Source organism: Anolis carolinensis, unplaced genomic scaffold, assembly GCF_035594765.1.
Source record: "Anolis carolinensis isolate JA03-04 unplaced genomic scaffold, rAnoCar3.1.pri scaffold_14, whole genome shotgun sequence".
NCBI lineage: Eukaryota > Metazoa > Chordata > Lepidosauria > Squamata > Dactyloidae > Anolis > Anolis carolinensis.
The window spans coordinates 12,225,615-12,243,203 of NW_026943825.1; the positions used below are offsets into that span (position 1 = coordinate 12,225,615).

At 39.5% G+C, this 17,589-nt stretch overlaps 1 protein-coding gene across 1 annotated transcript in view; it reads right to left on the minus strand.

Annotated features, from left to right (window-relative positions):
• prune1 (prune exopolyphosphatase 1) overlaps nt 1-17,589 on the minus strand; it is a 47,602-nt gene that overhangs the window by 26,704 nt on the left and 3,309 nt on the right. Inside the window, 2 exon segments of the mRNA XM_062965336.1 lie at nt 2,940-3,044; nt 3,527-3,637. Of these exon segments, the coding sequence (XP_062821406.1) occupies nt 2,940-3,044; nt 3,527-3,637 (216 nt within the window).

A 17,589-nucleotide genomic window follows, 5' to 3' on the forward strand; every position in this document is an offset into this window, starting at 1 on the left:
GTGTGGGTTTCCCTGGACTGCATTCTGATTACTATTTCTAGCTGCTGATACCATCTGGCTTGGCTCTCGCTGTGTGTGATGCCTCATGGGCCTTGTAGTCCTGTTCCTAGTGCTATCGTGGCAGATGAAGATGAAAACATGGGGTTTTCGCCGGTTCAACAAGAGCTGGAGTCCTTTCACCTGCCGGATGTTGATGTTTGTCCTCAAGAATTCAGTAAAACAGACCTTGGGCATTCCTCGCCTCCGTTTCCCAGGAGGGAATCTTACTCTAGAGACAGAGGAGCCAGAGAAGCAAATCGCAGGAGTTTACGGATCGCTGCCAAACAACAGGCTGATTAGGTCTGCTTCCCTTGGGAAATTCTAAGGAGTCTTGCATCTGGACAGAGTTGGGTTTCGCTTCTCGTTCTCTAGGGAAAGAGATTGTTGGCGGGAAAACAAGACCCAATATAGGTGTTTGACGAGGGAGATTCTTTGCGGAGTCAACTGAGCTGCTTCAGGAGTGAGTTCGTGTGTGGACTTCGTAACCCCAGTTCCTTGCTTCCCGGATCAAGAATTCAAGTACTGCCTTGCTTTGCTGTTATCCACGGACCTTGTTCCAAGATTCACTGTTTGCCTTGTTTCTAGTCACGGACCTTGTCAAAGAACCAAGTCTATTTCCAGCCTTGTTGCCAAGCTTCATTGGACTTCTAAGACTCTGACATTTCCCCACACTATTGCTTGGCAATAGTGTGTGTTTCGGTATTGGATTAAGAACTTTGAACTCTAATATCATTTATTGGACAATACATTTTTGGACTATATTTGACCTCATTTGAAAGGTCTGCTTCTGGACTATATTCTCCACTTGTTTTTACTGCTTTTATATATTTCCTTAATAAAGATATTAGATAGAGATTGGCCTCCGTGTATGGTTCTTGGTGCCCAGCTGCCAGGGGTCTGACACTGTGTCTTATCGTGGACCTGGTTTGGATGACTGCACCCTCTTCGGATTTTGGATTGAATTTGACCTGGCTTCTGTCTAAGCCCTCTGACTGACGACTACTCCCGGCTTCTGACTACTGGTTTGCCTTTCGGAATTTGCTGCTGCCTCCTGACCTGACCTTGGATTCTCCTGACGACGGCTATTCATCATCCCTTTGAAGCTCCCGGCTTTATCTGCACCGTGGAAGCAGTTTTACTGCTCTTCTAGTTTGTTTGTTTTCAAGCCAGTTTGCTGTTTTTCTTTTGGGAACTGTCTCTTTAAGTCCGCAGAGTCGGCTGTCTGTTTTCAGAAATGGTTTGAAGCCAAGAGAGGCTTTTGCACTTTCAGTTTTACTCTGCAGCTTCTGGAAGGTTTCAAGCCTTCGTTTATTTTGCATATTTTCTAGCAGTTAACTCTACTTGTTCTCCAAAGCTGAATTGAAGCGTCTTTTAGTTTTTATTGAATGCCAGCATGGGAAAATAGCGTGGCTTGTTTTTGAGTTATTTTTGTCCAAACTACTCTTGAAACACTGATAAGTGAAGTGTTTCAAGGATACTTTCTGTGTTTATGTTATTTTTGGCTTATCTTCGGAATAAACTCTGTTTTGTTTGTTAACTGGCGTCTGACTCTTGACACAAATACAAACTGTTTACAGCATTACCTCAAACATTATATTCATGTCTGTATGTTTTTTCAGTAACAGATAAGTATGTTCAATAACTGAGTACAACACTTTAAATTCCAGTATTGTCCCACGTAGATAAACGTCTTAGATATGCACGGTCAAAGGAATAAACAACTGTATATTGTGGTTCACACTTTAGATAAATTTATCATAGTCCCATGCAAGTTAATGTTTTGGAGATGCGCAAAAGGAATGTAAACAACAAGGATTCCCGGGTATTTTGTAACCCTTGTTTCTGGATCAAAATCCCTTCTTCAGGTAGTTTCTGAAGGTTCTTTCAAGCGTTTGTTGTAGACTTTTCTGCAGCTTTTGTAAACTATATTTAAAAAAGACAACATAATAGATTTGCTGTTGCCAGCACCCAGTAACATTAAACTCTCATTGGTTTAACACTCATTTAAACAAAGAAAAACACTTACTTCCACTAAGGAGTTTGTGGCTCTGCTGTAGCACTTCAATTGTGGATAATGATCCTACTGCCTTCCATTTGTGAGCAATTAGCTCCCTTTTTAAGGATTGCTAGCTACTTGAAGCACTCATTAAGGGTAATTACAAAAAACAAGAGAGATCTAATTTATCATTTAAGCCATGTGGATGGACTGTATGTAATTTAAATATCCAAAAGGCTTCCCTCTGTAGTAAAATCCTTTTTATGTCCCCATGGGGTTTTATGGTGATCCTTTCTAGAGCACAGAATCTAAAGCTTGTATAGGAGTGCGATTTCTCTAAAAAATGTGAATAAAGAATGGAATCTGATGCCCGGTGGCGAAGTGTGTTAAAGCGTTGAGCTGCTGAACTTGCAGACCAAAACGTCCCAGGTTCAAATCCCGGGAGCAGAATGAGCACCCACTGTTAGCTCCAGCTTCTGCCAACATAGCAGTTCAAAAACATGCCAATATGAGTAGATCAATAGGTACCGCTCCGGCGGGAAGGTAACGGCGCTCCATGCAGTCATGCCAGTGGCCACATGACCTTGGAGGTGTCTATGGACAACGCTGGCTCTTTGGCTTAGAAACGGAGATGAGCACCAACCCTCAGAGTCAGACATGACTGGACTTAACGTCAGGGGAAACCTTTACCTTTACCTAATTATCACAGGGACAGAAAGTGAGGTAAAATCTTCCAAACATGGGCACAGACAGCAAAACAAACACCACAGTGGTGTTCACCCTTCCCTATGCTATCCAAAGCTATACACACACACACACACACGTTTGGCTGGAGTTACACCACCTCTCACCATCAAAATGATGCTTAGGATGATGCTTTTGGCAGCCCAAAAAGAAAGCTCACCTTTGCCAAGAAGAAGGCCAGGGCTAAGGCGGACACCATGGAGTCCAGATCACAAGCCTCATTGCCCAGCACCACATGGACTTGCTGGTTGTTCGGGACACATTCCTATCAAGTAAAAGAGAAGAAAAGAAAGACAAGAGGTGAAAATTTCAGCCTGGAACTCATATGGCACTGTAAACTGACCCGCATCCCTGCTGTAAAATACATTTTGTTGGTGCCCCTGATGGTGCAGCATGTTAAACCACTGAGCTGCTGAACTTGTGGACCAAAAGGTTGCAGGTTTGAATCTGGGGAGTGGGGTGAGCTCCCACTGTTAGCCCCAGCTTCTGCCAACCTAGAAGTTCAAAAACATGCAAATGTGAGTAGATCAACAGGTACTGCTCCGGCGGGAAGGTAACGGCGCTCCATGCAGTCATGCCAGTGGCCACATGACCTTGGAGGTGTCTACGGACAACGCCGGCTCTTCGGCTTTGAAATGGAGATGAGCACCAACCCCCAGAGTCTGACACGACTAGACTTAATGTCAGAGGAAAACTTTACCTAAGCAGTCTCTGGAGGACCTCCAGGGCCACATCTGCTGTACTTACACCCAAGGAAGCATGTGAGGCAGCCACCAACTCGTTTTTTAGAGGAATCGTCCATTTTGGAAGAAGGTGGCATGTATGGTTTCTGGGGCAAAAGAGGATGCTCTTGGTGACCTGTAATATAAGTTGCAACCTTTCAGTGCTGCATCTTGGAAGGCAGAACAGGTGGGATCTGGTGCCTTTGGAGATACAGTAGAGTCTCACTTATCCAACATAAACGGGCCGGCAGAACATTGGATAAGCGAATATGTTGGATAATAAGGAGGCATTAAGGAAAAGCCTATTAAACATCAAATTAGTTTGTGATTTTACAAATTAAGCACCAAAACATCATGTTAGACAAATTTGACAGAAAAAGTAGTTCAATACAAAATAATGCTATGTAGTAATTACTGTATTTATGAATTTAGCACCAAAATATCATGATATTTTGTATATTACAATGCTTGCTCTGTGTTTTAGCTAAGCATCTAGCATGGAGCTAACACAAAAGGCAAATTTGGAAGAGTTTGGTGTTGTCTGATTCAAACTGCTGTGAAGTGTCTCTTTGCAGCAGCTGGAGGCCCCTCCCCGCAATAACATGCTATGCTAGTTTTATATATATGTATATATATATGTATATATACACACACACATATATGTGTGTGTGTGTGTGTTTTTATACATACATACATATATATATATATATACACACAATATAATTTACAATAATATATAATAATTATAACATATTGTATATACTATATACATATAATATTCATAATATTATATTGTAATACGATATAATACTAATAATACAATATAATAATATTAATTATATATTATATTTTACATGTAATATTACTAATAATATTACAATATATTGATACTGTACAATATAGTAATTTATTACCAGTATTGTACTATGCTAATATAATATTGTATGTAAATTTAATTTGTAAGCCACTCTGAGTCCCCTTCGGGGTGAGAAGGGCGGCATATAAATGTAGCAATATATATATATATATATAAAACAGTGACTACAAAAATGCGTTGGATAATCCAGAACGTTGGATAAACGAGTGTTGGATAAGTGAGACTCTACTGTATTTCACAAATGAAAACTGTGGCTTAGCACACAGACAAAGGAGGCTTTCCTTCTACTCAATCTGACTGGGAAGAGGGTGAGACTCTGCTTCCAGAAATCCAAAATAAAGAGAAAGAGGAAAAGGGGAAAGAGTGCTGGGACATTTTAAGAGCCAGATGAAAAAGTGGGGTGGTGGAGAATTTACTGAATCTGTCCCTACCAAATTGACTTGCTTGGAGGGTATTAAAATATGATTTTGCTCCAATAACGGGATATAACGGCCATCCAATTTTATTCCAAATTGTGGGGGAGACACTGTCAACAAGCAGGAAATTGTCCTAGCCAAGCTTTCTAAATTGAATCCATTTTGCAGACTTAGAAAGCATTTGCTCCCTGCTCTGCACACTCAGCTGCAAATATGCCTGCTAATAAAAGGCAGGCCTGGTTTCCTGGCTGCTGCAAAATGCCAGGATTCATTTGTCAAAACATCAATAGATAAGCCAGCCCCAGATAAATTGTGTGTGTGGATTTGTTTTTTTTTAAAAAGGAATAGAATCAGGAATGAAGCAGGCAATGGGCAAAGGTTGAGCGTACCACCCAGCAACAGATGGCTAAGACGCCAAAGAAAAATTTAAATTAAGACCGCGGAGAGGCTAATTTTTCTTCTCTTAATCAAACAAGAAAGACAAGCACAAGCCATTTGTGCTAAAAGGCACTCAGTGAAACGGCTGCCCTTTAGCCAAAGGAGCTCACATCAGCGCTAAAAGCAAGCCACTCAAAACATTAGCAAGAGTACTATTCTGGTCCATTTCTGCACTTTTCCACCTATCACTCTCCCTTTGGGCTTCAGAGGGGATGGTTTCCATCAGGTTTCCAGCAAACATCTTCGGTTTATCTGTCTGTAAAACAGGCAACTAAAAAGAGAGCCAACTAAAAGAAAGGATTTTTATTTAGTTTGAAAGGAGCAGCCCCTTGACCCAAAGCCATTTCAAAAAGAAAAGCTGGGTTTGTTCAACAGAAAGGAGCAATATTTGCGCAAACTGATAGGTTTAAAACCTTTTGCCAAATTCTGTTCCATTTTGTAGGGTTTAAAAGTATCTCAGTGTGTGATGGTTTCATGTTTTCAAAAAACGACCATGGGTCTCCTTTGTAACTGGACTCAGGGCGGATTATTATTGTTATTATTATTATTATTATTGACATTTATATCCTGCCCTTCTCACCCTGAATATTATATTATTAGCACAGCACAATAGAAACATTATATATTACTATATTGTCCTATACCACTATACAGTAGAGTCTCACTTATCCAAGCTAAACGGGCCGTCAGAAGCTTGGATAAGTGAGTATCTTGGATAATAAGGAGGGATTACGGAAAAGCCTATTAAACATCAAAATAGGTTATGATTTTACAAATTAAGCACCAAAACATCATGTTGTACAACAAATTTGACAGAAAACGTAGTTCATTACACATTAATGCTATGTAGTAATTACTGTATTTACGAATTTAGCACCAAAATATCATGATATATTGAAAACATTGACTACAAAAATGGCTTGGATAATCCAGAGGCTTGGATAAGTGAGACTCTACTGTACTACTATATTGTTAGTAATATTGCATATAATATATAGTATACTATTATAATTGTGTATTATTATTATATTGTCTTACATTATAATATTAATATTATATGTATATACAATATATTATTAGCATAGCATTATATTAGCATTATACCTGGATACTGCAACATTATTAGTAATATTACATGTAATATATAATATACAATTATAATACTGTATTGTTATAATATTGTCAATATTACATGTATATACATTATATTAGCATAGCACTATATTAGCATTATATATTAGTATATTGTACTATACCACTATACTGCAATATTATTAGCAATGTTACATGTAATATATGATGCACAATTATAATACTGTATTATTATATTATTTTATAATGTTATATGTATATAAAATATAGTATATTGTTAGTATAGCATAATATTAGTATTATGTGTTAGTATATTACGTTACAATATTACCAATAATATATGTATTCAACATATTAGCATAGCACAATGTAAGCATTTTATATTACTATATTGTACTATACTATATTGTAGATTGTTTTATATGAATTGTTGTTTTTACATTGAGTCTCCTCGGAGAGAAAGGCAGGGTAAAAGTGATGTAAATAAATAAATAAATAAATGAATAACTGGCTCCCAAACAAAATTAAACTAATGCAAGTGGTTTGACGAATGGGGTCCAATTCTTGATATTCCCGCACAAAACTTCAAAAATGTGCTAGCATTTTGGGCGCAACCTGTAGACCACCTCTCTATCATTTCACAGCAGCTTGAATCAGACAACACCAAACTCTTCCAAATTTGCCTTTTGTGTTAGCTCCATGCTAGATGCTTAGCTAAAACACAGAGCAAGCATTGTAATCTACAATCAGTCCCCAAGTTACAAACATCCAATTTACATGCGACGTGTGGGACTTGATGAATCCAAGGCTGGAGTTAAAATTGCTGGAAGAAATATGCAGATGATACCACTTTGATAGCTGAAAGTGAGGGGGAGTTGAGGAGCCTTATAACCAAGGTGACAGAAGAAACTGCAAAAGCTGGGTTGCAGTTAAACATTAAAAAAAACCAAGATGATGGCAACCAAACAGATTGATAACGGGCAAATAGAGGGAGAAAACGTGGAGGCAGGGATAAGCATTGTATTTCTAGACACGAAGATTACTGCAGACGCAGACTGCAGCCAGGAAATCAGAAGAAGTTTACTTCTTGGGAGGAGAACAAGGACCAATATTGATAAAATAGTGAAGAGTAGTGACATCACACTGGTAACAAAGATCCGCATAGTTAAAGCAATGGTATTCCCCGTAGTAACCTATGGATGCGAGAGATGGACCATAAGCAAGGCTGAGCAAAGGAAGAGAGACGCTTTGAACTGTGGTGTTGGAGGAAAATTCTGAGTGTCTTGGAGCGCAAGAAAATCCAACCAGTCCATCCTCCAGGAAATAATGCCCGGCTGCTCACTGGAGGGAAGGATATTAGAGGCAAAGATGAAGTACTTTGGCCACATAATGAGAAAACAGGATACCTTGGAGAAGATCATGATGCTTGGGAAAACGGAAGGAAAAAGGAAGAGGAGCCGACCAAGGGCAAGATGGATGGATGGTATCCTTGAAGTGACTGGCTTGACCGTGAAGGAGCTGGTCACGAAGAGTCGGAAGTGACTGAACAAATGAACAACAACTTGTTTCCATATCAAGCCACTTTTTTTCAAAATTCAATGATCACAAGGACAGAAAGTGAGGTGGAATCTTCTGAACAGGGGCACAGACAGCAAAACAGACACCACAGGGGCGTTAACGCTTCCTTATTATATCCAAAGCTATATATATGTATGTATATATATGTGTGGGTGGGTGGGTGTTATAGCTAAAAATGTACATGCTCTGGCTTCCATACAAATTCAACTTGAGGACAAACCGACAGACCCTATCTTGTTCATAACTTGAAGACTGCTTGTACAGTAGAGTCTCGCTTATCCAACGTAAACGGGCCGGCAGAATGTTGGATATGCGAATATGTTGGATAATAAGGAGAGATTAAGGAAACACCTATTAAACATTAAATTAGGTTATGATTTTACAAATTAAGCACCAAAACATCATGTTATAAAGCAAATTTGACAGAAAAAGTAGTTCAATACACAGTAAAGCTATGTAGTAATTACTGTATTTATGAATTTAGTACCAAAATATCACGATGTATTGAAAACATTCACTACAAAAATGCGTTGGATAATTCAGAATATTGGATAAGTGAGTGTTGGATAAGTGCCAAATGCCAAATTTATTTAATGCTTAGACCATAGGTCTTTGGCATGCAAGACAAACAAATAAATACACAAAAGCCAAACCATCAAATACAATATAAGACATGCCCTATATAAATCATTAAAACATTAAAATGCTGCAAATATCAATCTCAGGATATGCCCTTCAAATACTACATATGTCATGGATTAGCACCAACATAATTAAAAACAAGATAAAACCAAGTAAGTACAGCATTATTAAAACCCAAGCAGTGTTGGATAAGTGAGACTCTACTGTATATATTTTAAAGAAGTAACTGTAACGGTGTGTCTGTGTTACAATATATAATATACACTCAACATCTTGCCCCGTCGGCAGACTTCAAACCATGACCACAATTCCAACCCTTTCTGTTTGTCTTTTGCAGAAGTAACAGAAAGGATGCTGGGGTTGGAATTGCGGTTATGGTCTGAAGTCTGCTGATGAGGCAAAAAGTGGAGTCATCTGATTCATAAATCATAAGGAAACCACCAGACCATTACTCACACTTAGAGGACATTCGTTTTGGCAATTAAAAGCATTGCAATAAGGAAACTGGGCCACAGCAAAAGCACTCAGGATGAACGGAGAAGGCAAACTGGATGTTGTTTCTAGAAATACATCTCTTGGTAATCTCAAAACCTTGTACCAAGAAAGCTGGTGAAAGCTTTGGTTTTTTTTTCCTTTTACTTTCCCAGAATCCTGGGAATCATGGCCCCAAAAAGGGAAACTCTGTAAAACAATACAACCTACTTAAAAGCAGAGATCAATCTTGAGTTCAGCCCCTCTCCTGTTAAAAAAGTAACTTTCCTAAGTTTTGCTAATCAAGTGCTCCAGCAAGTTATAGGGATCTATCCCAGCCTGTCCTACCTCACAAGACTGTTGGGCAAACAAAAGTAGGGGAAGAAAGTTGCATTAACTTATTCAAATCCACTGACAGAAGAGTGGGGTATCAATGTCATCATCAATCAAATACAAATGGTATTTATCTGCCATGAAGCACACAGTTTGACTGGGCTTTGTCAAGCTGTAATACAGGCTTTTGATAATTGTGACACAGTTATTTTTCTTTTTCTTCTGAAGAAAAGGAAGCAAACAACAAGCCAAAACATAAAGGCAATTGTAATCGCACAGATGCTGCAGCCTGACTTTGACCACATGCCCGGCACAGATGGCTTTGCGGGCTCAAACCAAAACAGAAAGACAAATGGTTTGGGAGACGGTATAGAGAGTTGTGATGGTGAACAAAATATAAAATCTCTCCCTCCTACAGCAATTTCCTCCTAAGATTTTATGTCCTGCACAGCATCCTTAACATATATTGAGTACCAACAGTATCATTCTAGCACCCAGGGAGAAAAGAAGGGACACATGCAAAAAAATGTTTTTTATATATTCATAAAAGTTTGATTCTATCCCAGGGTCCTGGAATATAGATTGCAAAGCAATGTGTAAGAAAAGTAAATATCACCTGAAAATCGCCTGGGAAGAAATTGCACTGGAGCACACCAAAATATCTGGAAGTCAATCTGGACTGTGCACTGACTGCTTAAATATCAAGCAAAAAGTGGGTGCTAGAAATAATATCATACAAAAGCTGACTGGCACAACCTAGGGATCACAACTAGTGAAGACATCTGCCCTTGTGCTTTGCTACTCTGCTGCTGAATACGCATGCCCAGTGTGGAATACATCTCACCACATTAAAACAGTGGATGTGGCTCTTTTGATGTTTTACCATCCTTGTGGGACACTTCTCTCCATGTCCCCGGACAGGGAGCTGGAGCTGACAGAGGGAGCTCACTCACTCTAGTGGGGATTTGAAACGCCGACCTCTCGGTCAGCAGTCCTGCTGGCACAAGGGTTTAACCCATTACGCATACATCTCGCCACATTAAAACATCTGCCATTGTGCTTTGCTACAGAATATGCATGCCCAGTTAAAACAGTGGATGTGGCTCTTAATGAGACATGCCGCATTATTACAGATTGCCTACGCCCTACACCACTGAAGTAATTATACTGTTTATCCAGTATTGCATCTCCTGACATCCGTCGGGAAGTAGCAGCCTATAATGAAAGGACCAAGGCAGTGACTTCTCCGTCCAACCTCTGTTCAGTTATCAGCCCGCATGCCAACATCTTAAATCAAGAAACAGCTTCCTAAGACCTACAGAAATACTTGCAGGAACACGTCAGCAAGCAAGAGTCCAAAAGTGGCATGTTAAAACCCAGAACCTCAATCAGTGGCTGAGACCAGATGAGAAATTCCCTCCTGGACATACAGAAGGCTGGGAGACTTGGAAGACACTGAACAGACTTCGCTCTAGCACCACGAGATGCAGAGACAATCTTAGGAAATGGGGCTACAAAGTGGAGTCCACCACATGTGAGTGTGGAGAAGAACAAACCATAGACCACTGACTACAATGCAGCTTGAGCACTGCCACATGCACAATGGAGGGCCTACTCACAGCGACACCAGAGCCAGCCCAAGTGGCCAGCCTCTGGTCAAAGGAAATTTAGAATACAGTAGAGTCTCACTTATCCAACATAAACGGACCGGCAGAACGTTGGATAAGCGAATATGTTGGATAATAAGGAGGAATTAAGGAAAAGTCTATTAAACATCAAATTAGGTTATGATTTTACAAATTAAGCACCAAAACATCATGTTATACAACAAATTTGACAGAAAAAGTAGTTCAATATGCAGTAATGCTGTGTAGTAATTACTATATTTATGAATCATGATGTATTGAAAACATTGACTACAAAAATGCGTTGGATAATCCAGAACGTTGGATAAGCGAGTGTTGGGTAAGTGAGACTCTACTGTAATGCCAAATACAGTAGAGTCTCACTTATCCAAGCCTCGCTTATCCAAGCCTCTGGAAAATCCAAGCCATTTTTGTAGTCAATGTTTTTAATATATCAAGATATTTTGGTGCTAAATTCGTAAATTCAGTAATTACAACATAACATTACTGCATATTGAACTACTTTTTCTGTCAAATTTGTTGTATAACATGAAGTTTTGGTGCTCAATTTGTAAAATCATAACCTAATTTGATGTTTAATAGGTTTTTCCTGAATCCCTCCTTATTATCCAAGATATTCGCTTATCCAAGCTTCTGCCCGCCCGTTTAGCTTGGATAAGTGAGACTCTACTGTATTTAACTTTGTGGTTTTTATGCATTATAACTGTATTCTCAATTGCTTCTGGAACGATAAATAAATAAATAGGCCCGGGCTGTGGCGCAGGTGGGAGAGCAAGCCAGCTGCAATTAACTGCAATGAATCATTCTGACCATGAGTTCGAGCCCCCTCGGAGCCTATGTTTGTTTGTCTTTGTTCTATGTTAAAAGGCATTGCATGTTTGCCTATATGTGTAATGTGATCCGCCCTGAGTCCCCTTCGGGGTGGGAAGGGTGGAATATAAATGCTGTAAATAAATAAATACCCGAAAATTACCTAATTAATAACAACGTAAGGAGGCAGTATGCAGTGGCTTGATCATTGGGCTATAATGAAATGGGGATCTGTGGAACTCCATGCTTCCCTCCTCCTTTCCTCCTCCTCTGAAGGCGAGAAAGTTTAAAACCTCTAGTGAAATGGGAATCTCTGAAACTTAGTCCTCCCTTCCTCCCTCCCTTCCTTCCTTCCTTGAAGGCAGTTGAAAAACTATAATGAAATTGAATCTCTAGAGCTCTGCTCTTTCTTCCTTCCTTCCTTCCTTCTCTGAAATCCATGAAATCCACTGGGCCACATTCTTTCAGCCTTAGAGGAAGGCAATGGGAAACCTCCTTTGAAAACCTCTTGACAAGAAAACCCTGTCATAGGGACTTTCTATATGTCAGGAATAACTTGAAGGCATAAGAAAATCAAAACCAACAGCAAGCCATTCAAAAGAAACAGAGATAGCTGAAAGAACAGAAAAGAATCAGCCAAAATGTATTTCCATTTTGTTTTAGCCAAGAGCAAAGACTTTGTGTCGAGGTTCAAGGGTGGGGACTTTCTTTTGGCCAAAGGAATGAATCCAATCCCGGAGAAGTTATCAGGAGCCACATTCCAGGGATGGTTGAGACTTAAAAATACCAGTACATTTTAGCCTCCAGCTCTTAGAACTAGTAGCTATGCCTCTGGGGAGGAATGCTGACCATTTAAAACAAGGGCGAGGGAATATTTAAAAACCGAGAAGCCTCCAAACAAGGTGAAGAGGCCTGTCAGAATAAAGTACAGAGCCCTGGAGGGGTGGATTCAGTTCAAGGTTCTCCACCTTAGGCATACCTTCTGATGTAAAAGCAGGGGGAAACGTGGTCAAGCAACATTCTGGACATTGTAGGTCACCTGCCATGACTTTCTGGGTATCTCATCTGTAAAACAGTCCTAAAGAGTCCAATGTAGTCCTAGGACTTGGAGGAAATAATGCTTATTGTTGCCAGGAGCTGCACAAATGAATTATTGCAAACCCACAAAACATCATATTAAAGGAATGCTTGCGTTTGTACATCTTTGCAATGCCTTCAAATGAAAACTAGGCCACCAGCTTAATGAATATGTTATCTCTCAAAAGTAAAGTGCCTAGACAGGAAGAATGGTAATTACAACGGAGAGAAAATATAACTTTTATGTTATGTTTATTAAGTGCTGCAAAACAATAACTCATTCTTAGCCTGATACAATATTTCCTTCACAATGTAGACACAAATTCATGCTCTAAATGGCTTGGTAAAATACTAATCTATCTGTCTTTCTATAAAAATGGGCAACTGATGACTCTGCAGATATTAATGAACTACCGTAGAGTCTCACTTATCCAAGCCTTGCTTATCCAAGCTTCTGGATTATCCAATGCATTTTTGTAGTCAATGTTTTCAATATATCATGGTATTTTGGAGCTAAATTCGTAAATACAGTAATTACAACATAACATTACTATGTATTGAACTACTTTTTCTGTCAAATTTGTTGTATAGCCGGGCTGTGGCGCAGCTGGCTAGTAACCAGGTGCAATAAATCACTACTGACCGAGAAGTCATGAGTTCGAAGCCTGGGTCGGGTTAAGCCCCCGACCATTAAATAGCCCGGCTTGCTGTTGACCTATGCAGCCCCGAAAGACAGTTGCATCTGTCAAGTAGGGAAATTTAGGTACGCTTTATGCGGGGAGGCTAATTTAACTAATTTACAACATCATAAAACTGCCAGCAAAACACGAGGAAAGGAATGAGGAAGTACAGCCACTAGTGGACAGTGAAGCAACAGCTCCCCCTGTGGCCGGAATCGTGAAGCTGGAAAAAAAAATGTTAAATGCCTGTGTCTGTCTATATATGTTGTTTGTCTGTTGGCATTGAATGTTTGCCATATATGTGTTCATTGTAATCCGCCCTGAGTCCCCTTCAGGATGAGAAGGGTGGAATATAAATACTGTAAATAAATAATAAATAAATGTTTTGGTGCTTAATTTGTAAAATCATAACCTAATTTGATGTTTAATAGGCTTTTCCTTAATCCCTCTTTATTATCCAAGATACTCACTTATCCAAGGTTCTGCCGGCCCGTTTAGCTTGGATAAGTGAGACTCTACTGTACTATTCCCACCATCTTTATCACTGGCATACATATATCTAAGCCATAGGGGGTGGAATCCATGGATACAGAATCCGTGGATAGAGAGGGACGACTCTAACAAGTTACCAAAGGCAAGGAACTCTGAGTCCATGAGAGAAACCCTTGGTTTGAATTTTCAAAATTCTGTAATCTGGCTTTCAAGTAATACGGCAGAATCTTGCCACAGGCAAACCACCAAAGCAGGAAGAGAATTACATTATTAATGAAGGTCAGACATTTTGACAATCAAATTAGCTGTTCTTTTTTTTTAAAGGCTGTAAATATTATTTTGACCGGAGTGGTAAGTGGATTACAAACCCATCTGGCTCTGCACACCTCCAGCTAGTAAAGAGCCATTCATCCCGCATATATGTGTATGATTGAGCCTGTAAGTCTTTTTATATTTGAGCCTAAACGTCTATTATTATTATTATTATTATTATTATTATTATTATTATTATCTTCATCATAATAAAGGTAAAGGTTCCCCTAGACATGAAGTCCACTCAAGTCCAACTCTTTGAGGTGGTGCTCATCTCAATTTCTAAATCGAAGAGCTGGCACTATCTGTAGATATATGGCTGGTATGACTGCATGGAGCGCCATTACCTTCCTGCTGAAGCGGTACCTATTGATCTACTCACATTTGGATGTTGGCAGAAACTGGGGCTAACAGCAGGAGCTCCAGCAGATTCGAACCGCCAGCCTTCCAGTCAGCAAGGTCTGCAGCTTAGCTGTTTAGCACACTGAACCACGGCGGCCCTGATATATGTATATACGCACCCTATATACATGTGTGTGTGTACACACAATATGTGTGCCTTATATACATGTGTATATGTATATATGTACACTATATATGGTTTTCTGCTGCCCTGAAGACTAGGACGCAGAACAATGGCTTCAAATTACAAGAAAGAAAGGAGATTCCACCTGAACATTAGGAAGAACTTCCTCACTGTGAGAGCTACCCAGCAGTGGAACTCTCTCCCTGCCCTGGAATGTGGTGGAGGCTCCTTCTTTGGAGGCTTTGAAACAGAGGCTGGATGGCCATCTGTCGGGAGTGCTTTGAATGCGATTTTCCTGCTTCTTGGCAGAATGTGGTTGGACAGGATGTCCCATGAGGTCTTTTCCAACTCTAGGATTCTATTAGTCTATGTATGTATACACACACTATATGTGTGCCCTATATACATGTGTGTATATATATAAGGTAAAGGTTTCCCCTATTGTTAAATCCAGTCGTGTCCGACTCTGGGGGTTGGTGCTCATCTCCATTTCTAAGCCAAAAAGCCGGTGTTGTCTGTAGACACCTCCAAGGTCATGTGGCCGGCATGACTGCATGGAGCGCCGTTACCTTCCCACTGGAGCAGTACCTATTAATCTACTCCCATTTGCATGTTTTCGAACTGCTAGGTTAGCAGAAGCTGGGACTAAAAGTGGGCGCTCACTCCGCTCCCCAGATTTGAACCTGCAATCTTTTGGTCTGCAAGTTCAGCAGCTCAGTACTTTAACACCAGGAGGCTCCTGTGTATATGTATACATGTACACTATATACATATGTGTGTATACACACAATATGTGTATACTACATACATATATAGACTTGCTGACCAAAAGGTCGGCGGTTCGAATCCGAGGAGTGGGATACACTCTTGCAGTTCGCCCCAGCTTCTGCCAACCTAGCAGTTCGAAAACATGCAAACGTGAGATCAATAGGTACCACTTCGGACAGGAAGGCAATAGCGCTCCATGCAGTCATGCCGGCCACATGACCATGGAGGTGTCTACGGACGACGACAGTTCTTTGGCTTAGAAATGGAGATGAGCACCAACCCCCAGTCGGACACGACTAGACTTAATGTCAGGGGGAAACCTTTACCTTATATACATATATGCGTGTATACAGACATTGTGTGCCATATATATGTGTATTTGTATATATGTGCACTACCCTGTTTCCCCTAAAATAAGACATCCCCAGAAAATAAGACCTAGTAGTTTTGCTGAATTGCTAAATATAAGGCCTCCCCTAAAAGTAAGACCTAGCAAAAGGGTTGTTGTTTTTTTTGGAAGCATGCCCACTGAACAGAACACCAGAGCATGCAGGATCAGTAAATGTATATACCATAGATTGTTGTACATGGAAATAATGGTATTAACAAAAAAATCTTGATAGGATTTGCAGTTTGTCTAGTTATGCTGGTTTGTGATGACTACTGTACACTATATAATAAATGTTCATTTTCTTTTTGTTCAACAATAAATGTGAAGTCTTCTTAATGGAAAAATAAGACATCCCCTGAAAATAAGACCTAGAGCATCTTGGGAAGCAAAAATTAATATAAGACACTGTCTTATTTTCGGGGAAACACAGTATATACACCCATCTGTGTGTGCCCTATATACATGTGTATATTTATGTATGTCCATTACATACATATATGTATATATTTATACAGTAGAGCCTCACTTATCCAACATAAACGGGTCGGCAGAATGTTGGATAAGTGAATATGTTGGATAATAAGAAGGGATTAAGGAAAAGCCTATTAAACATCAAATTAGGGTATGACTTTACAAATTAAGCACCAAAATATCATGTTAGACAACAAATTTGACAGAAAAAGTAGTTCATTACACATTAATGCTATGTAGTAATTACTGTATTTACGAATTTAGCACCAAAATATCACAATGTATTGAAAACATTGACTACAAAAATGGCTTGGATAATCCAGAACGTTGGATAAGCGAGTGTTGGATAAGTGAGACTCTACTGTATATACATAAACTATAAACATGTGTGTACATATATAATAATAAAGGTCAAGGTTCCCCTTAACATGAAGTCTAATTGAGTCTGACTCTGTGGGGCGGTGCTCATCTAACTATAAACATGTGTGCACATATATGTAAACTATATACTGTGTACCTATACATAAATGTGTGCATGTGCACATGTACCCTTATACATATTGTGTACACATCTACCCTATATATTTTAGGAGTCCAAAACACCTGGAGGGCCAAAGTTTGCCCATGCCTGCTATATACGTACCGTTTCCCCTAAAATAAGACATCCCCAGAAAATAAGACCTAGTAGAGGTTTTACTTAATTGCTAAATATAAGGCCTTCCCGAAAGTAAGACCTAGGAAAGTTTTTGTTTGGAAGCATGCCCATCGAGCAGAACACCAGAACATGCAGGATCGATAAATGTACGTGCCATATACATGGAAATAATGGTAGTAATAAGAAATTCTTGATAGGATTCACAGTTTGTCTGGTTATGCTGGTTTGTGATGACAACCACTGTACAGTATATAATAAATGTTCATTTTTTGGTTCAACAATAAATGTAAATTCTTCTTCATGGAAATAAGACATCCCCTGAAAATAAGACCTAGAGCATCTTGGGAAGCAAAAATTAATATAAGACACTGTCTTATTTTCGGGGAAATACAGTATATACACCCATCTGTGTG